Raw genomic sequence first — 26,345 nt, forward strand, 5'->3', positions numbered from 1 at the left:
CACACACAGTACACACGCACACAGTACAGACACACACAGTACACACACACACAGTGCACACACACAGTACACACACACACAGTGCACACACACAGTACACACGCACATAGTACACACACAGTGCACACAGTACAGACACACACACACAGTACAGACACACACAGTACACACACACATAGTACACACACAGTACACACACGCACACAGTACAGACACACACGCACACAGTACAGACACACACACACGCAGTACATACTCACACAGAGTTATTAACTACAGCCACACCCAGCGTAAGCAGTCACCATGACAGCAGTCAAAGTCCGAGAGGGAGAGACGCTGCACTTCCTGGAGAGAGAGGGACGGGTGGACCTACCTGGGACCCCACAGCACACACTGCGCTGAGAGAGAGGGATGGGACGTTCTTGTGTTTGTTTCCCACTTCCTGGAGACAGAAAGGAGAGAGAGAGAAGCCGGCAGTGACGGACTGAGACAGAGGGACAGATCGAGGAAGACGCACTGAAAGGACCAGTCCAGAGATTGGGAGGGAAAGACAGAGAGATGGAGTGGAGTAGACAAGGTGATCGCTGGGGGTCAAGAGCTCAAGTCTGGCCAGAGACTAAAGGTCTGTGTGTGTGTGTCTCATAGTACAGTTTAACTGTCTCTCTCTCCTCAGTACCCCAGTGGGACTGTGTGTGTGTGTGTGTCTATAATATTCTACCAAAAGTGATTTATTGACATTCTTATTAGAAGAAGAATTATCTTGTAACAAGAAATATATTGGCCAGTTTACACAAGTTAATACACCTTGTGTTTTCTTGGTGTAAGAAACTAAATGGAATTACAGCAATTGTAAAGTAAAATCTAACTTAACCTAAAATAACCTCCAGTTCCAGGTTATATTATTCAATTAATAATAATTATAGTAATATTCATTTTCTTAGCAGAAGCACTGACCAAGAGCGACTTACAGATTAAACTAAATATACACAGTGCAAGAATCATCATACAGTACAATAAACGACAAGAGCGCGTTTATTACAGTCATTGCGGACACAAATCTAAGATCTACTTCAAAATGAATCATTGTGTTTGCAAATGTCACAAGGGGTTAAAATAAATGGAAAGCATGTTTAAATAAGTTAGTTCAGTACAAACATAAAAACCATTTAAAACTTTTAAACGCAACCAAGTTCAAAGATAAATCAACGTGATAGAAATAATCTCTCTTTAAATTGTCCTTACACTAATGATGTGCGTTTGAGTTTGTGAATTGGTTTAAAGAGCACGTTATCTGACGCAGTGCTTCGTGTGAGTGTTGACATTATGAACATTGTTAATTGTTAACAATGCGCAGTCATTGTGCTCGGCTCCGGTCACTGGTCACTGGTCACTGGTCACTGGTCAGCGGCGCAGTCCGGCTGAACCGCCGTCCCAACGTCTCCCGACGAATGAAGAGCAACTGCAGCGCTCCCGGGGTGAGTCGCTTCCACGCATGCGTCAATCAGCGCACACGGAATTCGATAACACGGAGCTCATTAATTGAATCGGTTTGGTATTTCGTGAAATAGTGCGCGTATTTGTCTATAATATTGCTTTGTTATTGTTGCGAGTGAACTCACTGTATGCAGAATTGGGTATTTGGATGCTGTTGTCACAGTGGAACGTGCCGTTCAAACTCACAACTCCATAACGTCATGGAGACGCGATAGTGCTACTACACATTTAAAACTATCCATGACATATCGGGTTGTGTAAAATAAGTTTTGAGCTGAATGAAGTTGCGGGCTGCTAACACAACGTGCATCAGAGGACTTCTCTTCTACTGTACAGTTAGGAGCTCCCAATACAATGATCTCATTTCAGCACAGACATCTGTGAACCGTCTGGCAGTGTAACATTGTGACGAATCCTGTTCCACAGATGTGCTTAAAGACAACAATGAAATGTATGCCATGCAGCCACTTCCGGAAAGCGAAGGCTGTGCTAAAGCTGGAGTAGCAGGTTTGCTCTTTGCTCCAGAGAAGAAGAGAAGCAAGGCTCTTCTGCCAGGTCTCTCTCCTGCGGGGCAATCTGCTCCTCCTGGCTTGAAAAAGAGTGTGATGCAGCTCCAGTCTGTGTATTTTGATGGGACAATGAATTCAATCTTCAATGTAATACAACACTCCATGTTTTTTGTGTTTGTTTTCCATTGATTTTAGGCTTTTGCACTTAGTTAAGAAAGTGAAAGAAATATGAATACAATCTTAAGTTAAGAAAGCAAGAAAGTTAAGAAATTTGAATCATTACTCAACACATTAAATAAGTTCTTGTTCTCTTGATAGAAGAAACTGATCTCGAAATCATTGGAGTAATTTAACATAAGAAATAACTTCTTGACAAACCCATGGGATGTGAATACATTTCTTGAGCCAAGAGGAATTGTTGTTGGTGAGGAGACATTGCTGTGTGTTTGTCTATAGTACAGTATAACTCTCTCTCTCTCTCTCTCAGTACCCCAGTGGGACTCTGTGCGCTCCAGACGCACCTCCCTGGGTGTCGGTGCTCGGGAGCCCCCCGGCCCCCCGCGGAGCCCCAGCCCCTCAGCACAGAGTGAGCAGGGCGACACAGAGGGGGTCCAGATGCTCAGAGAGCTGCCACTGCCCATGGGTCTGAAGAGAGCGGTCAGGTACCTGTCCATTGACACCCTACACCCACTGACACACATACACACACACACACAACACCCTGACACACACACAGAATCAAGGAGACACAGTGACTGACTGACAGACACAGGGACACACACACACACACAGACACTGAACGAGATGCACAATATTGACTCTCAGACAGGTGCGGGACCTGCAGGTGCCTGCGATGTCATCACGCTGGCAGTCCTGGCTGCGCAGCCAGAACACACGCCTGCGCAGACTGCAAGAGGAGGCAGGGGAGCTGCTGGGCCGAATGCAGCTGTGGAGGAAACCCCTGGAGACCATTGGGGGTGAGAGAGAGAGACTGGACTGTCTTGTACTCTGTCTCTGTGTCTCTATGTGTGTATCTATGTCTCTGTGTCTCTCTGTGTCTCTATGTGTGTGTCTGTGTTTCTGTGTGTCTCTATGTGTGTCTCTGTGTCTCTATGTGTGTGTCTCTATGTGTGTTTCTCTGTGTGTCTCTATGTGTGTATCTATGTCTCTGTGTCTCTATGTGTGTGTCTGTGTTTCTCTGTGTCTCTATGTGTGTCTCTGTGTCTCTATGTGTGTTTCTCTGTGTGTGTCTGTGTCTCTGTGTGTCTCTATGTGTGTGTTTCTGTGTGTCTCTATGTGTGTGTCTGTGTGTGTGTGTGTGTGTCTGTGTCTCTATGTGTGTGTCTGTGTGTCTCTATGTGTGTATGTCTCTGTGTGTGTGTCTCTCTTTCTCTGTGTTGCTCTTTCTCTCTCTTTGTATAGTAGAAGATTAATAATTATCCCTCCTCCACTTTCACTCCTCTCTCTCTCTCTCAGGTCAGTTTGGGGGCGGAGTCCAGTCATACTTTCTGTTCCTGCGCTTCCTGGTTCTACTCAACTTCCTGTCCTTCACACTGATCGCCGCCTTTGTACTAATCCCCAACCTCGCCCTGCCAATCAATAACACCGATCAGTACAGCAGCAACGCAAGTACTGGTAAGAGTTCAGTACAGACACACACACACACAGTACAGACACACACACAGTACAGACACTCACAGTACAGACACACACACAGTACAGTACACACACACACAGTACAGACAGACACTCACAGTACAGACAGACACTCACAGTACAGACACACACACAGTACAGTACACACACTCACAGTACAGACACACACACAGTACAGTACAGACACACACACAGTAAAGACACTCACAGTACAGTACAGACACACAGTACAGTACAGACACACAGAGTACAGTACAGACACACACACAGTACAGACACTCATAGTACAGTACAGACACACACACGGTACAGTACAGACACACACACACACACACACAAAGTACAGACACACACAGTACAGACACACACACACACAGTACAGACACTCACAGTACAGTAAAGACACACACACAGTACAGACACAGACACACACAGTACAGACACACACACAGTACAGACACACACACACACAGTACAGTACAGACATACACACACACACAGAACAGACACACACACACATGTTCTAAGAGTTAAAGGTCACCCCTGGCAAACGTCTTTCAGTAACCTGTTGGACCAGGAAGTAAACAAGAAAAATAAAAACAATTCAAAAGAACCTCCTCCCTGTCTCTCTCATCCCCTCTCCCCTCTCCGTCTCTCCCTCTCTCTCTAACTCAATTCAAATTCAAATGCAAATTGAAAATGAGTTTTATAGGCATGACAAGATTACACAAATGTTGCCAAAGCATTTACAGAAACAGTATAGAGAACAGAATAAACACAGTATGTTAAATTGCTTTGCACAGTTTACACGTGTGCAGTTATCTTTCCAGTCCGAAGCACTACCCAAGGGGGAGGGGTTTCTGTGCAGTTCCGTAGGAAGAAGGAAACGTGTCTCTATCAAAGCTGCCATTGGCCCCTGCGCCCGTCACTCAAACAGGTCCCTTCCACTTCCGGTTTGTATATAAGGTGACGTCTGCGCAGGTTTGTCCTCTTTTGCCTCTTTGCTGGACTTGAGACGTGAGTTCTCTGTGTCTGTGTTTGCAATTAGACCCTTCAATACTGCGTGTCTCAGTGGCTGGCTTCACTCTGTAGTGTTGTCCACTGTTGTTGTAGGTGTGTTATTATTATCTTATTCCTGCTTCTGCTCCATTCGTGCCTCAGTTCAGTATCGGTAATAATCGTGTTAATATAGTGTTTTCTCCACAGCAGGAGCGCTAGCAGCGGCAGTAAAGTCCGGCTGCCCGGCCTGAGCCTTGTTGTGTCATAAGAGATCTTGCCCGTGTGAGGGGCTCCTCCGCCGGCTTGCACCCACACTACAGCCCTCGGCTGCGGCTGTAGGAGATCTCGCTCTCTCAGCTTGCTGGGATTGAGCTCTGCTGCATTCCACTGTCCGCAAACTTGGTTCTAGGCCCCGCTTCAGCTGGTGGTCTACTACCCTCGACTCCCCGGACCCCGGACCTGCGTCACCCGGTGTCCCCGGAAACCCCGGAACACATGGTGTGGTTAAGCCTTCGGGCCTACGCGGCGCTTGTATCCCACACTCCGGTGTCTGGATACACAGTGTTCTGTCTGGCAGCAGCAAGGTTATGTGTTTGGTGTCGCAGTGCCACCGTGTCTGCTAGTGTTGCCGGGAGGAGATGTGCTCACAGCTCACAGTGGCGGCCCAGTTGTTGTGTGAACCCGCCACTGCGCCTGACGAATCCCCTTCTGCGGCGAGTGCCAGCAGGGTGGCCTTGGACCTCCACCCCTCCCCGAGCCCCTCTGTCTCCTCCTCCTCCTTTACCTGCCCCAGCTGGCCGAGCCCTCGGTCGCAGCCGACGTTTCACCACCCCGCCCCCTATCTGGGAGAGAGTGGCGGCTGACCTGGCAGACAGTGAAGGTCTGTTCACACCGGACACACCACGATTTGTCGTGTGGCAAAGCGATTTTGTCCCCGCAACACAGCCTGTCACACTGGTAGCCACACATGTCTGTCACAGGCACGACGGGTCCCTGAGGCAGACAGGACCTGCCTTATGGATGCCCCATTTCACCGTGTTTCACTTTTGGCCCTCCGTGGAGGAGATGCTGACACGCTGTGTTGTTGGTGGTGAGGAGGAGACATGGCTGTGTTGGTGGTGTTGTTGGTGAGCAGACATGACTGTGGTGTTGGTGTTTGTGAGGAGACATGGCTGTGTTGGTGATGTTGTGGGTGAGGAGACATGGCTGTGTTGTTGATGGTGGTGAGGAGACATGGCTGTGTTGTTGGTGTTGTGGGTGAGGAGACATGGCTGTGTTGGTGAGGAGACATAAGAACATAAGAAAGTTTACAAACGAGAGGAGGCCATTCGACCCATCGTGCTCATTTGGTGTCCATTAATATCTAAGTGATCCAAGGATCCTATCCAGTCTATTTTTAAATGTTCCCAAACTTTCAGCTTCTACCACATCGCTGGGTAGTTTATTCCAGATTGTGACTACTCTCTGTGTGAAGAAGTGTCTCCTGTTTTCCGTTTTGAATGCCTTGAAGCCCAATTTCCATTTGTGTCCCCGGGTGCGTGTGTCCCTGCTGATCTGGAAAAGCTCCTCTGGTTTGATGTGGTCGATGCCTTTCATGATTTTGAAGACTTGGATCAAGTCCCCACGTAGTCTCCTCTGTTCCAGGGTGAAAAGGTTCAGTTCCCTCAGTCTCTCCGAGTAGGACATTCCCTTCAGACCTGGAATAAGTCTGGTTGCTCTCCTCTGAACTGCCTCTAGAGCCTCTAAGTGTGGAGCCCAGAACTGTCCACAGTATCCAGATGAGGTCTAACTAGTGCATTGTACAGTCTGAACATTACTGCCCTTGTGCTCAATTCTACACTTTTGACAATATACCCTAGCATTGTGTTTGCCTTTTTTATTGCTTCCGCACATTGCTTGGATGGACAAAAGTGAAGAGTCCACATAGACTCATAGATCTTTCTCATGCGTTACTTCATCTAGATCTGTACCTCCCATAGTGTAATTATAGTGGACATTTTTGTTACCTGCATGTATTACCTTGCACTTGTCCACATTGAATTTCATCTGCCAGGTGTCGGCCCACAACTGAATGTTATCTAAGTCCCTTTGAATAGCCTGTGCTGCCAAGATTGTATCTGCTGAGCCACCTATTTTAGTATCATCTGCAAATGTGACAAGTTTGCTAACTATCCCAGAGTCCAGATCATTAATATAGATTAGAAACAGCACAGGCCCTAGTACTGATCCCTGTGGAACTCCACTAACAACCTCACTCCAGTTAGAAGTGACTCCTCTAATCAACACCCTCCGTTTCCTATACATCAACCAGTTCATAATCCATCTACTTACATTACAATTACAATATTTTACAAGTGATGCAGGTGAGACTGATTGGTCTGTAATTTCCTGGCTCAGTTTTGTCCCCTTTCTTGAGGATTGCTATGACATTTGCTGTCTTCCAGTCAGTGGGCACATCCCCTGTTCTAAGTGTCATTGTTGTATTGTAGTATTGAAAAAAGCTCCTTGCATTAGTTTTAGCTCCAAGAGCTATGTTTCTTTCTATTTCCCTCTTTGCTTTCCTGATCCCTTTCTTAAGATCTCTTTGCAGCTCAACACATGGCTGTGTTGTTGTGGGTGAAGAGACATGGCTGTGTTGTTGGTGTTGTGGGTGAGGAGACATGGCTGTGTTGGTGGTGGTGTTGGTGAGGAGACATGGCTGTGTTGTTGTTGGTGAGGACATGGAGGTGTTGGTGGTGTTGGTGAGGAGACATGGCTGTGTTGATGGTGAGGAGACATGGCTGTATAGGTGGTGTTGGTGAGGAGACATGGCTGTGTTGTTGTTAGTGGTGAAGAGACATGGCTGTGTTGATGGTGTTGTGGGTGAGCAGACATGGCTGTGTTGGTGGTGTTGGTGGTGTTGAGGTTGAGGAGACATGGCTGTATTGGTGGTGTTGGTGGTGAGGAGACATGGAGGTGTTGGTGGTGTTGTTGGTGAGGAGACATGGCTGTGTTGTTGTTGTGAGTGAGGAGACATGGCTGTATAGGTGGTGTTGTTGGTGAGGAGACATGGCTGTGTTGGTGGTGTTGTTTGATGAGGAGACATGGCTGTGTTGGTGGTGTTGTTGGTGAGGAGACATGGCTGTGTTGGTGGTGATGGTGAGGAGACATGGCTGTGTTGGTGGTGATGGTGAGGAGACATGGCTGTGTTGATGGTGAGGAGACATGGCTGTGTTGGTGGTGATGGTGAGGAGACATGGCTGTGTTGGTGGTGTTGATGGTGAGGAGACATGGCTGTGGTGATGGTGAGGAGACATGGCTGTGTTGGTGGTGATGGTGAGGAGACATGGCTGTGTTGGTGGTGATGGTGAGGAGACATGGCTGTGTTGGTGGTGATGGTGAGGAGACATGGCTGTGTTGATGGTGAGGAGACATGGCTGTGTTGGTGGTGATGGTGAGGAGACATGGCTGTGTTGGTGGTGTTGATGGTGAGGAGACATGGCTGTGTTGGTGGTGCTGTTTGTGGTGTTGGTGAGGAGACATGGCTATGTTGGTGTTGGTGAGGAGACATGGCTGTGTTGGTGGTGTTGTTTGATGAGGAGACATGGCTGTATAGGTGGTGTTGTTGGTGAGGAGACATGGCTGTGTTGATGGTGAGGAGACATGGCTGTGTTGGTGGTGATGGTGAGGAGACATGGCTGTGTTGGTGGTGATGGTGAGGAGACATGGCTGTGTTGGTGGTGTTGTTTGATGAGGAGACATGGCTGTATAGGTGGTGTTGTTGGTGAGGAGACATGGCTGTGTTGATGGTGAGGAGACATGGCTGTGTTGGTGGTGATGGTGAGGAGACATGGCTGTGTTGGTGGTGCTGTTTGATGAGGAGACATGGCTGTGTTGATGGTGTTGTGGGTGAGGAGACATGGCTGTGTTGGTGGTGTTGTTGGTGAGGAGACATGGCTGTGTTGGTGGTGCTGTTTGATGAGGAGACATGGCTGTGTTGGTGGTGTTGATGTTGAGGAGACATGGCTGTATAGGTGGTGTTGTTGGTGAGGAGACATGGCTGTGTTGATGGTGAGGAGACATGGCTGTGTTGGTGGTGATGGTGAGGAGACATGGCTGTATAGGTGGTGTTGTTGGTGAGGAGACATGGCTGTGTTGATGGTGAGGAGACATGGCTGTATAGGTGGTGTTGTTGGTGAGGAGACATGGCTGTGTTGATGGTGAGGAGACATGGCTGTGTTGGTGGTGATGGTGAGGAGACATGGCTGTGTTGATGGTGTTGTGGGTGAGGAGACATGGCTGTGTTGGTGGTGTTGTTGGTGAGGAGACATGGCTGTGTTGGTGGTGTTGTTGGTGAGGAGACATGGCTGTGTTGTTGTGGGTGAGGAGACATGGCTGTGTTGGTGGTGTTGTTGGTGAGGAGACATGGCTGTGTTGATGGTGAGGAGATATGGCTGTGATGGTGAGGAGACATGGCTGTGTTGGTGATGTTGATGGTGAGGAGACACGGCTGTGTTGATGGTGAAGAGACATGGCTGTATAGGTGGTGTTGATGGTGAGGAGACATGGCTGTGTTGATGGTGAGGAGACATGGCTGTGTTGATGATGAGGAGACATGGCTGTGTTGGTGGTGATGGTGAGGAGACATGGCTGTGTTGGTGGTGCTGTTTGTGACGCAGCTGTCCTCTGTGAATCTGGGGAGGAAGGCATCTCTCATTTGTGTGTATCTGGTCTGAGCCGGACCTCCTCTCTCTCTCTCTCTCTCAGGGCTGTGTAGGATCTATGACCCAACTCCTGAGGGACTGGTGGACTTCTACAGCTACATCCTGGACCTGCTGTCAGGAACGGTGAGAGGGAAATAGACGGAGTCAGTCAGTCAGTGTTAATGTGCTGTAGTGTCCAGTCAGTCAGTCAGTGTTAATGTGCTGTAGTGTCCAGTCAGTCAGTCAGTGTTAATGTGCTGTAGTGTCCAGTCAGTCAGTCAGTCAGTGTTAATGTGCTGTAGTGTCCAGTCAGTCAGTTTTAATGTGCTGTAGTGTCCAGTCAGTCAGTGTTAATGTGCTGTAGTGTCCAGTCAATCAGTCAGTGTTAATGTGCTGTAGTGTCCAGTCAGTCAGTGTTAATGTGCTGTAGTGTCCAGTCAGTCAGTCAGTGTTAATGTGCCTGTAGTGTCCAGTCAGTCAGTGTTAATGTGCTGTAGTGTCCAGTCAGTCAGTCAGTGTTAATGTGCTGTAGTGTCCAGTCAGTCAGTGTTAATGTGCTGTAGTGTCGTCAGTCAGTCAGTGTTAATGTGCTGTAGTGTCCAGTCAGTCAGTCAGTGTTAATGTGCTGTAGTGTCCAGTCAGTCAGTCAGTGTTAATGTGCTGTAGTGTCCAGTCAGTGTTAATGTGCTGTAGTGTCCAGTCAGTCAGTTTTAATGTACTGTAGTATCCATTCAGTCAGTGTTAATGTGCTGTAGTGTCCAGTCAGTCAGTCAGTGTTAATGTGCTGTAGTGTCCAGTCAGTCAGTCAGTGTTAATGTGCTGTAGTGTCCAGTCAGTTTTAATGTGCTGTAGTGTCCAGTCAGTCAGTGTTAATGTGCTGTAGTGTCCAGTCAGTCAGTGTTAATGTACTGTAGTATCCAGTCAGTCAGTCAGTGTTAATGTGCTGTAGTGTCCAGTCAGTCAGTGTTAATGTGCTGTAGTGTCCAGTCAGTCAGTCAGTCAGTGTTAATGTGCTGTAGTGTCCAGTCAGTCAGTTTTAATGTGCTGTAGTGTCCAGTCAGTCAGTGTTAATGTACAGTAGTGTCCAGTCAGTCAGTGTTAATGTGCTGTAGTGTCCAGTCAGTTAGTTTTAATGTGCTGTAGTGTCCAGTCAGTCAGTGTTAATGTACTGTAGTGTCCAGTCAGTCAGTGTTAATGTGCTGTAGTGTCGTCAGTCAGTCAGTGTTAATGTGCTGTAGTGTCCAGTCAGTCAGTGTTAATGTGCTGTAGTGTCCAGTCAGTCAGTTTTAATGTGCTGTAGTGTCCAGTCAGTCAGTGTTAATGTGCTGTAGTGTCCAGTCAGTCAGTGTTAATGTACAGTAGTGTCCAGTCAGTCAGTGTTAATGTGCTGTAGTGTCCAGTCAGTTAGTTTTAATGTGCTGTAGTGTCCAGTCAGTCAGTGTTAATGTACTGTAGTGTCCAGTCAGTCAGTGTTAATGTGCTGTAGTGTCGTCAGTCAGTCAGTGTTAATGTGCTGTAGTGTCCAGTCAGTGTTAATGTGCTGTAGTGTCGTCAGTCAGTCAGTGTTAATGTACTGTAGTGTCCAGTCAGTCAGTCAGTCAGTGTTAATGTGCTGTAGTGTCCAGTCAGTCAGTGTTAATGTGCTGTAGTGTCCAGTCAGTCAGTGTTAATGTGCTGTAGTGTCCAGTCAGTCAATCAGTGTTAATGTGCTGTAGTGTCCAGTCAGTCAGTCAGTGTTAATGTGCTGTAGTGTCCAGTCAATCAGTGTTAATGTACTGTAGTGTCCAGCTCTTTATCTCTCTCTCTCGCTCTCTCTCAGGGCTTCATGGAGCTCTCAGTGCTGTTCTATGGGTGGTACGGGGGGGTTGGGACAGCAGGCGTGGTGGGGGGGTGGTACAACGTGCCCGTGGCGTTCCTCCTCACCTCCATCTTCTACCTGCTGTTCTGCCTGTGCTGCATCATCGCCCGGTCAGTGATCAATAACCCACTAGCAATAATCATTAGCCAGTGATCAATTCTGTCTCTTCTGTCAATGTAAATACAGTCATTGAGTCAATACAGGATCAAAACACTGTCAATCAGTAATCAATATATTGTTAATGAGAGATTCATAGAGTATCAATTCAGAATCAATACACAATAAGCGTACAGGATCCATACAGAATCAATGCTGTATCAATAAAGAATCGATATCCTGTTCTTCAGTAATCAATAGTCTCTCAGTGTTGCCCTAGCATTGACAGGCCCAGTAGTGACAGACAGGTCCAGGACCCAGTGGGTATCTGCCTCTCAGCGTGGGGCAGGCAGTGATGCATTGTCTCTCTTTCTCCCTCCCTCCCTCTCACCCTCCCTCTCTCTCTCTCTCTGTGATTGACAGGTCAGGCAGTGCTGTGCGGGTTGCTGTGATGACAGGGGGCGGGACGGTGGGCGGGTACAGTCTGCAGGTGTTCACTGGCTGGGATCACAGAGTGACAGGAGAGAGAGACACTCAGCTCAAGCACAGCAGCATCACCTACCAGCTACAGGTACTGACAGATATGCTGACTCCTGTCCTCTCTGTGTCCACCTCTCCTGTCTCTCAGTGACCACACTGTCCTCTCTGTGTCCACCTTTCCTGTCTCACAGTGACCACAGCGCCGGTCCTTTGATTTTCTGACAGCTACCAGGTATTCTGCCAGGGTGTTGTGTAACTTGGTTTAGTCCTGGGGTCTTCAACCTGTGGTTCTGGGGACGCAGCAGGTCTTTGAGACCTGGTTTATTATCAGCATACATTTAGTTAGTAGTTTTTTATGGTATTTTAAGTTAGACCCATAATCGGGTGTCTAAAATGTGTTCAGGGATGGTTTAACACTAAAATCGCCGACATTTCAAATGATGCTGCCTACTAAAAGCACCAAAACTGGTCAAATGGACCAATATATTCAGTGTTAATTTAAACAGAGAATTGCCATCTCACGCACAAAACACCCGAAAACTGCAAATTCCCATGTCGTTTTACACAAACATCACAGAGCACTGAGCCACTGAAACACCCCAGCAATATTGTACTGCTTATACACAAAAGAAGAAAAACACCTGGACATGAATACTGTGACTGGGGCAGAGAGCAGCAAAACTTCCACCGTCCTCCAGTCGCATTCCGAGGGGTCGCACCGGCGTTGAGGAAAGAAGTCTGCCAGTCTGAAGCCACTGGGGGCTGTGAATCCCGTCCCCTTGCACCTGGGATATCTAAGGAAATGTTTAACTGGCTGGGCTCATGGCTGCCTCCCTAACCCTCGTCTGGCATCTCCGTTCTCCTGACCTCTCCCTCGCTCCCTCTCTCCCGCTCTCTCCCTCCCTCACTCCCTCCCTCAGGTGGAGCTGGAGGAGGAGACTCGTAGGCGGGTCAATGCGTCTCGCTCAGCGCTGGGCACGGCCGCTCTCTACTCAGTCCGGCTGCTGCTCAACATCCTGGTCCTGGGACTGATCGGGGGGGCCTTCTACTGCATCCACCGGTCCACTGTGTTCAGCCAGGTGAGATTGTACTGTGTGTGTGTGTGTATGAGAGAGAGTGTGTGTCTGTACTGTGTCTCTGTACTCTGTACTGTGTCTCTGTACTGTGTCTCTGTACTGTGTGTCTGTACTGTGTGTGTGTATGTCTGTAATGTGTGTGTGTATGTCTGTACTGTGTGTGTGTGTGTCTGTGTGTCTGTACTGTGTGTCTGTACTGTGTGTGTGTGTGTGTGTGTGTGTGTGTGTGTGTGTGTGTGTGTGTGTGTACTGTGTGTGTCTGTACTGTACTGTGTGTGTGTGTGTCTGTACTGTACTGTGTGTGTGTGTCTGTACTGTACTGTGTGTGTGTGTGTGTGTGTGTGTGTCTCTACTCTACTGTGTGTCTGTACTGTACTGTGTGTGTGTGTGTCTGTGTGTCTGTACTGTGTGTCTGTACTGTGTGTGTGTGTGTGTGTGTGTGTGTGTGTACTGTGTGTGTCTGTACTGTACTGTGTGTGTGTGTGTCTGTACTGTACTGTGTGTGTGTGTCTGTACTGTACTGTGTGTGTGTGTGTGTGTGTGTGTGTCTCTACTCTACTGTGTGTCTGTACTGTACTGTGTGTGTGTCTGTACTGTACTGTGTGTGTGTCTGTACTGTGTGTGTGTCTGTGTGTGTGTGTCTGTACTGTACTGTACTGTGTGTGTGTGTGTCTGTACTCTGTGTGTGTGTCTGTACTGTGTGTGTGTGTCTGTGTGTTTGTACTGTGTGTGTATGTCTGTACTGTATGTGTGTGTGTGTCTGTACTGTGTGTGTCTGTACTGTACTGTGTGTGTGTTTCTGTACTGTGTGTGTGTGTGTGTGTGTCTGTACTCTGTGTGCGTGTGTGTGTGTGTCTGTACTGTGTGTGTGTGTGTGTGTGTGTCTGTACTGTGTGTGTGTCTGTATTGTGTGGGATAGATGGGACCTGTACAAACCAGACAGTCTACATCTGAACAGAAGGGGGTGATGGGGATGAATACAAGTTGGAAAGATACACACAGTTTAGGAGAGACAGGCAAAATCAAAGAGGGGGTGGGGTAGCATTATATGTGAAAAATGACATTGAGGCAGAAGAACTCAAATTAGATCCCAGTAACGGAACATAATCTTTGTGGGTCAAACTTTTGAACAAGAGATGTGGAGGATTAGTGGTAGGAGTGTGTTACAGGCCACCAAACTCAGATATTCAGAAAGATGCTGCATTGTACAGTGTAATCAGGACTGCATGTAGCAAGGATGTGGCTGTTATAATGGGGGATTTCAATTTCCCAAACATAGACTGGGAAAGCCCGGTTGGGACTACAGAGGCAGAAATAGAAATGGTTGAGATGGTAAATGACAGCTTTCTAACTCAATTTGTCAGGGAACCAACCAGGGAGAGCGCAGGCGTGGATTTAATCTTTTCAAATGACCAAGATAGAGTCAGGGGGACAGTAGTTAGAGTACCAATGGCAAATTGTGATCACAACATGGTTAGCTTTGAGGCATTCTTTCAAAAAACAAGGTCCAAGTCTAAAACAATGGTCTACAATTTCAGAAAAGCAAACCTTGAAGGTATGAGGTGGCACTTAGAAGAGGTAGACTGGAGCACACTGGATACAGATTCAGTTGAAAATGGATGGGTATATTTTAAGAATATACTACTTGAGGCTCAGGAGCAATTTGTACCAAAACTTAGCAAATTGAGGAACAACAAACATTGGCCAAAATGGTTTAACAGAGGTATGCAAAAAAATATCAAGAGGAAGAAAATGTTGTATAGCGCATACAAAAGGGACGGAGACAAAACAAAATACATAGAATACACTCGCCTAAAGGATTATTAGGAACACCTGTTCAATTTCTCATTAATGCAATTATCTAACCAACCAATCACATGGCAGTTGCTTCAATGCATTTAGGGGTGTGGTCCTGGTCAAGACAATCTCCTGAACTCCAAACTGAATGTCTGAATGGGAAAGAAAGGTGATTTAAGCAATTTTGAGCGTGGCATGGTTGTTGGTGCCAGACGGGCCGGTCTGAGTATTTCACAATCTGCTCAGTTACTGGGATTTTCACGCACAACCATTTCTAGGGTTTACAAAGAATAGTGTGAAAAGGGAAAAACATCCAGTATGCGGCAGTCCTGTGGGCGAAAATGCCTTGTTGATGCTAGAGGTCAGAGGAGAATGGGCCGACTGATTCAAGCTGATAGAAGAGCAACTTTGACTGAAATAAGCACTCGTTACAACCGAGGTATGCAGCAAAGCATTTGTGAAGCCACAACACGTACAACCTTGAGGCGGATGGGCTACAACAGCAGAAGACCCCACCGGGTACCACTCATCTCCACTACAAATAGGAAAAAGAGGCTACAATTTGCACAAGCTCACCAAAATTGGATAGTTGAAGACTGGAAAAATGTTGCCTGGTCTGATGAGTCTCGATTTCTGTTGAGACATTCAGATGGTAGTCAGAATTTGGCGTAAACAGAATGAGAACATGGATCCATCATGCCTTGTTACCACTGTGCAGGCTGGTGGTGGTGGTGTAATGGTGTGGGGGATGTGTTCTTGGCACACTTTAGGCCCCTTAGTGCCAATTGGGCATCGTTTAAATGCCACAGCCTACCTGAGCATTGTTTCTGACCATGTCCATCCCTTTATGACCACCATGTACCCATCCTCTGATGGCTACTTCCAGCAGGATAATGCACCATGTCACAAAGGTCGAATCATTTCAAATTGGTTTCTTGAACATGACAATGAGTTCACTGTACTGCCCCCACAGTCACCAGATCTCAACCCAATAGAGCATCTTTGGGATGTGGTGGAACGGGAGCTTCGTGCCCTGGATGTGCATCCCACAAATCTCCATCAACTGCAAGATGCTATCCTATCAATATGGGCCAACATTTCTAAAGAATGCTTTCAGCACCTTGTTGAATCAATGCCACGTAGAATTAAGGCAGTTCTGAAGGCGAAAGGGGGTCAAACACAGTATTAGTATGGTGTTCCTAATAATCCTTTAGGTGAGTGTATGTTGAGCTGCAAAGAGATCTTAAGAAAGGGATCAGGAAAGCAAAGAGGGAAATAGAAAGAAACATAGCTCTGGAGCTAAAACCAATGCAAAGAGCTTTTTTTCAATATTACAACAGCAAGAGGACAATAAGGGAGGAAAACGAACAAGATGTGGCAAATGTTCTAAATGAGTATTTCACAGAGGTTTTCAAAAAAGAAAAGACAGATAACATGCCACAGGTTAACAATCAGTCCAGTCAAACCCTAAGAGAGATCAGGATAAATGAGGAGGAGGTGCTAAAGGGACTAGCAGAATTAAAAACAAACAAATCACCTGGGCCAGATGGGATGTTTCCAACAGTACTTAAAGAAATGAGGGAAATTATGTATAGGCCGCTAACTCAAATATTCAACATTACACTTAGAACAGGGGATGTGCCAACTGACTGGAAGACAGCAAATGTCATACCAATCCACAAGAAAGGGGACAAAACTGAGCCAGGAAATTACAGACCAATCAGTCTCACCTGCATCACTTGTAAAATATTGGAAAAAATGATTAGACAGAAAATAGAGGAGCATCTGAAAACCATATTCTTGGAGATAGTCAACATGGGTTTAGACAAGGCAGATCATGTCTTACTAATTTATTAGAATTTTTTGAACATGCAACTGCAGCTGTAGATCACATGAAAGCATATGATATGATATACTTAGATTTTCAGAAAGCTTTTGATAAGGTTCCACACCAAAGACTGATGCTCAAATTGGAAGCTGTAGGCAGGGTAATGTAAGTACTAGGGCCTTTGCTTTTTCTAATCTATATTAATGATCTGGACTCTGGGATAGTTAGCGAACTTGTCAAATTTGCCAATGATACTAAAATAGGTGGCTCAGCAGATACAATCTCGGCAGCACAGGCTATTCAGAGGGACTTAGATAATATTCAGTTGTGGGCCGACACCTGGCAGATGAAATTCAATGTGGACAAGTGCAAGGTAATACATGCAGGTAACAAAAATATCCACTATAATTACACTATGGGAGGAATCGAACTAGATGAAGTAACGCATGAGAAAGACCTAGGAGTCTATGTGGACTCCTCACTTTCTCCATCCAAACAATGTGGAGAAGCAATAAAAAAGGCAAACACAATGCTAGGGTATATTGTCAAAAGTGTAGAATTGAGAACAAGGGCAGTGATGTTCAGACTGTACAATGCACTAGTTAGAGCTCATCTGGATACTGTGGACAGTTCTGGGCTCCACACTTCAAGAAAGATATCGCTGCTCTAGAGGCAGTTCAGAGGAGAGCAACCAGACTTATTCCAGGTCTGAAGGGAATGTCCTACTTGGAGAGACTGAGGAACTGAACCTTTTCACCCTGGAACAGAGGATACTACGTGAGGACTTGATCCAAGTCTTCAAAATCATGAAAGGCATCGACCACATCAAACCAGAGGAGCTTTTCCAGATCAGCAGGGACACACACACCCGGGACACAAATGGAAATTGGGCTTCAAGGCATTCAAGACAGAAAACAGGAGACACTTCTTCACACAGAGAGGCGTGACAATCTGAACAAACTCCCCAGCAATGTGGCTGAAGAGACAATTTGGGAACATTCAGAAACGGACTGGATAGGATCCTTGATCACTTAGTTATTAATGGACACCAAACGAGCACGATGGGTCAAATGGCCTCCTTTCGATTGGACACTGTCTTATGTTCTCGTGTGTGTCTGTACTGTGCTGTGTGTGGGTCTGTACTGTGTATCTGTACTGTACTGTGTGTCTGCTGTACTGGACAGTTTATCTGTCACTGTAACTGGAGAAGAGCTACAGCAATGCATTATGGGGGTTTTGTCATTTTATATGCTCCATACATAAGACATGTTAAGTATTCTCTCTCTCTCTCTCTCTCTCTCTCTCTCTCTCTCTCTCAGAGTTTTCAGTATCAGGACAATTTCTTTCTGAATCTGCTGGTGGAGTACCTCCCCTCCATTGTTATAACGGCCGCCAACTTTGTGGTCCCCACCCTCTGTGACATCATTGCTCGGCTGGAGGGACACGGCCCCACCACCCAGATCATTCTGTCACTCTTGCGGTGAGAGAGAGAGAGTTGTACAGTCCACTGTCAGGATGGTGGGGATAGTCTCTGAATTGATGAGTTATTTAATAAGCAGCCAGTCAGTGTGTCGGTGTGTCAGTCAGTGTGTCAGTGAGTCAGTCAGTGTGTCAGTATGAACTCTCTCGCTGTGCTTAATTGTCTCGCCCATCGTCGGCACTGTGGCCTCAGTTGACATCTTAACAGATGTTGGTGAACATGGAAGGGATGTGTTTGTGTAAATACACAACAGGGAAACCACAGGACCACAGAAAAAGAGTGATGGATATGGGAGGAGCAGGAGAGACAGATAGAGAGACGGATCATACCAATAAGACATGAATTAATAGAGTAGTTAAAGAGGCTATAGAATGAAATGTGTATAACAATGTTACACCTCTCATTACATACTCATATCATTCTCTCTCTCCTCTCTCTCTCTCCCTGTGCAGCTCAGTGTTCCTCAGGCTCGCCAGTCTTGGGGTGCTGCTGGCGTCTCTGTGGAGTCAGATCACCTGTAAGGGAGGAACTGACACTTCAAACTGCAGAGCTTGTGGATACAACTACAAACAGTACCCTGTACATAACAGCGACGCACTGCCTGACACACTGACACACTGACTAACTGATACACCAACTGACTGACTGACACACCCACTGACCGACCGACACTGGCTGACTGGACACTTCAGTGACTCTCTCTCTCTCTCTCTCTCTCTCTCTCAGTGCTGGGAGACCACGGTGGGGCAGGAGATGTATAAACTGGTGATCTTTGACTTCTTGATCGTGGTGGCCGTGTTGCTGCTGGTGGAGTTCCCCCGATGGTAACCCCCTCACTGTGTTCTAATTCACAGTGTGTGTCTGTCAGTATGAGTCTGTGTGTGCTCATCTCAACCCACCCCCCTCTCTCTGAAGGATGGTCGTGGATTACTGCCCCTGCAGTCTGGCCCGCTGGCTGGGCCGTCAGGAGTTCTCTGTGCCGCAGTGCGTCCTGGGATTGGTGTACGGGCAGATGGTGGTGTGGACCGGGGCGTTCTACTGCCCCCTGCTGCCCCTCATCAACACGGTCAAATTCATCATCTTCTTCTACTGCAGGAGGGTCAGTCCTGTGTGTGTGTGTCTGAGTGTTTGTGTGTCTGAGTGTGTCTCTGTGTGTGTCAGTGTATTTCAGTGTGTGTCAGTGTATTTCAGTGTGTGTCTCTCTGTGTGTCAGTGTATTTCAGTGTGTCTCTCTGTGTGTGTCAGTGTATTTCGTGTCTCTCTGTGTGTGTCAATGTATTTCAGTGTGTGTCACTCAGCGTGTGTGTGTGTGTGTCAGTGTATTTCAGTGTGTGTCTCTCAGTGTATCCGTGTCTCTGAGTGTGTTTCTCTTGTGTTGTCTCTGAGTGTTTCTGTGTGTGTGTCTCTCTCTCTCTCTCCAGAGAACTAGTAAAGTGGAAGTTGTTGCTCTGTAGTAGTGTAGTACACTGAACACAAATATATACACAACATGCAACAATTAGAGGTGGCTTAATGGTAGAAAAATTTACATTCAGTTCTCTGGCAGCAGCTCTGGTGGACAGTCCTGCAGTCAGCAGCCAATCGCACACTCCCGCAAAACCTGAGCCATCCGTGTGTTGTGTGACACAACTGCACATTGTAGAGTGGCGTTTCATTGTCCCAGCACCAGGGACTCCTGTGTAACGATCACACAGTTTAATCAGTCACCCGCCAGGCAGATCATCTCGGCAAAAAGAAAAGCTCACTAATAGGGATGTAACAAACGTGTGCACAACATTTGAGAGAAATAAGGTTTTTTTGCGAATGGAACATTTCTGGGATCAACACTTTACATGTTGCGTTTATATTTGTGTTCATTCACTCTGTCTCTCTCCCTCTGATATTAATAACAGTTGTTCTCATTTCCTCCGTGTCAGCTGTTTACACACACACCAGACGGGTCTGTTTGTCTATCTGCCATCGACGTGTGTGTCTGTGTGTAACTAGTGTATCTCTCTCTTCTCCTCTGTCATCCTCTTGATCTTCTCCACTCCTCCCTTCACCCCTCCACACAGAGTGCCCCCCCGAGCAGTGTCTAGTCAGTCAGTATCTCTACCCCTCCCCCCTCTCTTTCTGTCCCCCACTCTCTCGGGGCTTCATGGCTCTCATTGATAGTATTGACCCTCTCTCTCTCTCTCAGGTCTCTCTCTCTCTCTGTCGTCCGGCTCAGCGCACGTTTCGCTCCACCTCGTCATCCTTCTTCTTCCTCCTGGTGCTGCTGCTGGGACTGTGTGTGTCCTGTGTACCGCTGGGCTGCAGCCTGGGACTGTGAGTCTGCTCAGCAAAAGCTACAGAGAAGAGACAGCAAGGCATTATGGGGGCTGTTGAAATACAGGTTTCACTGAAGCACGCAAGCAACTACAGCTGCCAGGGTCCTTTGGGCCAGAGCTCCACAGTACGGCATCATGGGGGCTTGTAGTCTTCCAGTTTCCAGTCTGCAAACAATTCTGCAACACAACCACCACAACAACAACAACACCACCACCATCCTGTCAGTCCGTCAGTGTTAATGTGCTGTATCGTCCAGTCGTCTTGAATGTGTATATACATTGTACTAACCCTCTCTCTCCTCTCAGGTTGCAGCCCTCTCAATCCTGTGGTCCGTTCCGCTCTCTGCGCCGGATATGGGATGCTCTGCCTGACTCCTTCTCCTCCCTCCATCCCACCCTCCGCTCCTTCCTCCTATTCCTCGGAACCCAGGCCTTCGCTGTGCCTCTGTTCCTGCTGAGCAGGTGAGAGAGAGAGAGAGAGAGAGAGAGAGAGAGAGAGAGAGAGAGAGAAAGAAATGTGGAAAAAATACTTTGAAAACCTTTATAAAGATGATAAACAAAGTTGATCTGACACAGGAACAAATTGAAACTAGGGAAAAACTAAAATTACTTGAACAATCACATTAAAAACAATCAAAACACACTTGACCCTCCAATCACCCTACAGGAATGATCTAGAAAGCTCCAGGCACTTAAACCCGGAAGAGCTGCGGTCCTGACGCATCAGCACTGAGATGCTCAAACACAGCAGCCCACAATTGCAGGAGGCTGTGCTTACATTGTTCAACATGGTCCTCAGTACTAGTTACTTCCCTGACATCTGGAACCAGGGGCTGATCACCCCAATCTATAAGAGTGGAGACAAATTCAACCCTAACAACTATCAGAGCATCTGTGTGAGCAGCAACCTGGGGAAGGTGTTTTGTAGCATCTTTAACGCCTGGATACTGGCCTTCCTCACCACACAGTGTCAGAGTAAGAGTCAGATTGGCTTCCTACCAAAACACCGCACTACAGATCATATTTACACCCTACACACCCTCAAGGACAAACACGTCCACAAAGAAAATAATTTAAGAAAGGCATTCGATTCCATTTGACACGAGGGACTTTATTACAGTCTGAGCCCAACACTGTTCAACATCTACATCAACAAGTTGACCACAGTGTTGGAGCAGTCTGATGCCCCTGGCCTCACCCTAAATGACACAGAAGTCAAATTCCTGCTCTACGCAGATGACCCAGTCCTGCTGTCGCCCACAGAGTAGGGGCTTCAGCAAAACCTGGCACTGCTAGAGCAGCACTGTCAGACCTGGGCCCTGGCAGTAAACATGAAGAAGACAATGATCATGATCTTCCAAAAAAAGGCCAGACCTCAGGGAAACAAATACACATCAATCTAGGCAGCACTGTCCTAGAACACACCTCAGACTACACTTACCTGGGCCTGACTTAGTGCGTCAGGGGGCTTTAATCTGGCAGTGAAGGCACTCAAAGACAAAGCAAGAAGAGCTTTCTACGCAATCAGAAGAAGATTCTATAACATTAATATTCCAGTCAAAATCTGCCTCAAACTAACTGACAGTGTGATCCAGCCCATTGCGCTGTACGGTAGTGAAGTATGGGGTCCACTCAGTCAACAGGACTACACTAGGTGGGACAAACACCCAATAGAGACCCTGCATGCTGAACTCTATAAACACATACTGCAGGTGCACAGGAACACACCAAACCATGCCTGCTGGGCAGAATTACCCAACTCTCATCAACATCAAGAAAAGAGCCCCTCCTGACTGGATCTCACTGTGGTCACTGAGAGACAGGAGAGGTGGACACAGAGAGGACCGGCGCTGTGGTCACTGAGAGACAGGAGAGGTGGACACAGAGAGGAGTGGCGCTGTGGTCACTGAGAGACAGGAGAGGTGGACACAGAGAGGAGTGGCGCTGTGGTCACTGAGAGACAGGAGAGGTGGACACAGAGAGGAGTGGCACTGTGGTCACTGAGAGACAGGAGAGGTGGACACAGAGGAGCGGCGCTGTGGTCACTGAGAGACAGGAGAGGTGGACACAGAGAGGACAGTGTAGTCACTGAGAGACAGGAGAGGTGGACACAGAGAGGAGTGGCGCTGTGGTCACTGAGAGACAGGAGAGGTGGACACAGAGAGGAGCGGCACTGTGGTCACTGAGAGACAGGAGAGGTGGACACAGAGGAGCGGCACTGTGGTCACTGAGAGACAGGAGAGGTGGACACAGACGCACTTTCTCGTGCACTGCAATAAATACACACCAATAAGGGAGACTTTTACACAACAAATCACCAATTCTGTCCCCTTTACCCCTAACAGACAGAGAGATAAGCTGGGTCCAGTCCTGGGAGACTGCAAAATATGTAGCAACATGTCACAGGGGCCACAGTGATCGCTCCGCTCAGCGCTGCGCCATATGGGTGCATGTGTGCATATAGGTATATTATCTGATGTATTTTCTTTTATTTGTATACGTATTAGGGCTGTCAGTCGATTAAAATATTTGATTGGTTAATCAATGGGCATTAGCTGATTACTCGGGCACTTGTTAAAATAGGTGTACTGGTCTTTAAGTGGCTGTGATACACAGTAATACTTTAATAAACACCAGGCATTGATATAACAGTAATGTATATTTAAACACGTTGTAGATGTTGAGCGAGTGGGGGGGTTCTTCTCACAAATGATTCTGTGAACTCCTCACTGCCCTTGTGAGAAAAGCATCGCTTGCAAATTAAACAGAAAACCTTTACTTTGTCTTCAGTGTTTGTGTACGAATCCAGTTTGAACCCACAGCTCGACTGTAGTTTTTAGCGTCTGTAACCGTGCAGTTTGTGCCGATCCCGCACAACAGCCTGCTTTATAACTGAACCGTATAATCGCCAGTCATTGTAATAAAAACAAAATCTGCTCGATTAAATAGAGAAAAAGTGTATCGTTGATTAATCAGTCCAATTAATAAATTAATCGAAGCAGCCCTAATATTTATATAATATACACTCACCTAAAAGATTATTAGGAACACCTGTTCAATTTCTCACTAATGCAATTATCTAACCAACCAATCACATGGCAGTTGCTTCAATGCATTTAGGGGTGTGGTCCTGGTCAAGACAATCTCCTGAACTCCAAACTGAATGTCTGAATGGGAAAGAAAGGTGATTTAAGCAATTTTGAGCGTGGCATGGTTGTTGGTGCCAGACGGGCCGGTCTGAGTATTTCACAATCTGCTCAGTTACTGGGATTTTCACGCACAACCATTTCTAGGGTTTACAAAGAATAGTGTGAAAAGGGAAAAACATCCAGTATGCGGCAGTCCTGTGGGCGAAAATGCCTTGTTGATGCTAGAGGTCAGAGGAGAATGGGCCGACTGATTCAAGCTGATAGAAGAGCAACTTTGACTGAAATAAGCACTCGTTACAACCGAGGTATGCAGCAAAGCATTTGTGAAGCCACAACACGTACAACCTTGAGGCGGATGGGCTACAACAGCAGAAGACCCCACCGGGTACCACTCATCTCCACTACAAATAGGAAAAAGAGGCTACAATTTGCACAAGCTCACCAAAATTGGATAGTTGAAGACTGGAAAAATGTTGCCTGGTCTGATGAGTCTCGATTTCTGTTGAGACATTCAGATGGTAGTCAGAATTTGGCGTAAACAGAATGAGAACATGGATCCATCATGCCTTGTTACCACTGTGCAGGCTGGTGGTGGTGGTGTAATGGTGTGGGGGATGTGTTCTTGGCACACTTTAGGCCCCTTAGTGCCAATTGGGCATCGTTTAAATGCCACAGCCTACCTGAGCATTGTTTCTGACCATGTCCATCCCTTTATGACCACCATGTACCCATCCTCTGATGGCTACTTCCAGCAGGATAATGCACCATGTCACAAAGGTCGAATCATTTCAAATTGGTTTCTTGAACATGACAATGAGTTCACTGTACTAAACTGGCCCCCACAGTCACCAGATCTCAACCCAATAGAGCATCTTTGGGATGTGGTGGAACGGGAGCTTCGTGCCCTGGATGTGCATCCCACAAATCTCCATCAACTGCAAGATGCTATCCTATCAATATGGGCCAACATTTCTAAAGAATGCTTTCAGCACCTTGTTGAATCAATGCCACGTAGAATTAAGGCAGTTCTGAAGGCGAAAGGGGGTCAAACACAGTATTAGTATGGTGTTCCTAATAATCCTTTAGGTGAGTGTATATATATATATATATATAATATATATATATAGTGTAAAACTGCTTTGGCAACACAATATGTATGTCATTCCAATAAAGCAAACTTGAATCGAATTGAACTGAAAGAGAGGGAGAGATGATATGTGTTGCAGTTTCATTTGGTCAGTATTCTCTGACCTTCCCTCTCTCCCTCCCTCTCCCTCAGTGTGGCGCTGTGCTCTACCGTGGCCGTGGCGTTGGCCTACAGTCGCAGCGTCTCTCTCCTGCGCACACAGCTCAAACTGGTGAGTCCCTCCCTCCCTCTTTCCATCCCCCTCCTCCCTCTCTCTCGCTCTCTCTCTCTCTCTCTCACTCACACCATCTCTGTCTGTCCGTCTGCCTCAGGAGGGGCGGGACAAGCTGTTCTTGGTTAAACAGATAGCGGAACTCTCCTCAGCCAATCAGAAGAGCGCGGCACCCCGGGGTCCTTCAGGCATCGCTCTGGACAACTGGGACAGCAGTGGACCCCTGGAATAGTTAATACCAGGAACTGGTCTCTGTACGCCCTGCACTGATACTGTGTGTTTTAACTGTCACAGATTAAATCTCTCTCTCTCTCAAATTCAAATGTGCTTTATTGGCATGATCTATCACAATATTGCCAAAGCAGATACAAATGTTCTATCAAACAAAACAAAACATAACAATACAAGATTCAGTGGAACAAATATCGTACACATTGAAATAAAATAAAGTAGAATATAAACCATATTTGTTGTTTGTATCAAAATTTGTGTCATGACAACACAAAAATCATTGTTTTTATTATGTTTTGCAAATGGAGTCCCACAGGCTGGTGTCACACACTGTCTCGCAGGCTGTGGCAGGTGGACACATTGCGCTGCTAAGATGGCAGTGCGCTCCTCCTCTCCCAGCAGGACGGGGAGTTTGCAGCAATCAGGGATCATGCTGAACTCAGGGATTTGCATTTTGAATATTTTAAAGTATGTCTCCCTGATTTTTGTGTATTTAGGGCAGGACAGCAGGAAATGCGCCTCTGTTTCGACTTCCCCTAGGTCACAGTGGCTGCACAGCCGCTCTTCTCTGGCCACCCAGAATTTTCTGTAGCGGCCTTTTTCAATGTCGAGGCTGTGGAGACTGAGCCTGTATTTAGTTAGATTTTGTCTCTCTTTTATATTTTGGATTTTTAAGTATTCAGCCAATTTAATGTTTCTATTCAGGGCCCGGTAGCATTTGTTTTGTAATTCTAATTCGTGTCTCCATTCTTTTGTGTATTTGCTTTTCAGATACTTGTCAATTTTCCCAATTGTTGTTGTTTTGGTCATTGTGTGTTCGGGCTCTGTGTGACCGGGCTCTGTGAGCCTCAGAGCCAGCCGGCCAAGGGGGTCCTTGTCTGGAGAGAGGTGGTTGCTCAGTAGGGCCTTGTATTGGTAGGACTGGGTCTCTGCTGTGTTTAGGTGCAGCCAGAACTTGGTTGCTCTTTCTTGTATGGCTATGTGCAGAGGGAAGAGTCCTAATTCGGCTCTGCAGGCGATGCTGGGGGCGTTTCTGTGTACACGGGCTGCTGTGCTTCAGCATCTCAGGGCTGATGCTGTCGGGGCCGCAGGCTTTCCTGGGTTTGAGGATTTTTAGTTGATATTTTAGTTCCTGTATTGTAATTGGGTTATCTAAGGGATTTTGATTATTCTTAATGATTTCTTCCAATTTATTTAGGTTTTTTAATATTTTAACCTGTTCTGGGTTTGGATTGTTTTCAACATTTTGGTAAAGTTTTTCAAAGTGTGTTGTCCAGATTTCTCCATTTTGAATTGGTATTTCATTTTTTGTTTTTGGGGTATTTATTTTTTTGTATAGTTCC

General features: G+C 46.7%; 1 protein-coding gene across 3 annotated transcripts; it reads left to right on the plus strand.

Moving 5' to 3' along the window:
- Window positions 1-334: 334 nt before the first annotated feature.
- Window positions 335-25,237, plus strand: tmc4 (transmembrane channel-like 4). Of its 3 annotated transcripts, none has more exons than XM_066712961.1 (16): window positions 335-622; window positions 2,491-2,665; window positions 2,829-2,980; window positions 3,480-3,638; window positions 9,405-9,484; window positions 11,160-11,308; window positions 11,718-11,865; window positions 12,695-12,853; window positions 17,795-17,955; window positions 18,408-18,534; window positions 18,682-18,779; window positions 18,871-19,054; window positions 20,135-20,262; window positions 20,571-20,726; window positions 24,693-24,771; window positions 24,872-25,237. In XM_066712961.1, exons 1-16 carry the CDS (start codon window positions 559-561, stop codon window positions 25,001-25,003), a joined length of 2,151 nt encoding a protein of 716 aa, XP_066569058.1. In that variant the 5' UTR covers window positions 335-558; the 3' UTR covers window positions 25,004-25,237. The 3 variants fall into 3 exon arrangements, with proteins under 3 accessions (XP_066569058.1, XP_066569067.1, XP_066569077.1); XM_066712970.1 differs by having other exon boundaries at window positions 335-577; XM_066712980.1 differs by lacking the exon at window positions 335-622 and adding an exon at window positions 1,763-2,150.
- The last annotated feature ends 1,108 nt before the right edge of the window (window positions 25,238-26,345 follow it).

The sequence above is a fragment of the Amia ocellicauda genome, chromosome 1, assembly GCF_036373705.1.
Source record: "Amia ocellicauda isolate fAmiCal2 chromosome 1, fAmiCal2.hap1, whole genome shotgun sequence".
Lineage (NCBI taxonomy): Eukaryota > Metazoa > Chordata > Actinopteri > Amiiformes > Amiidae > Amia > Amia ocellicauda.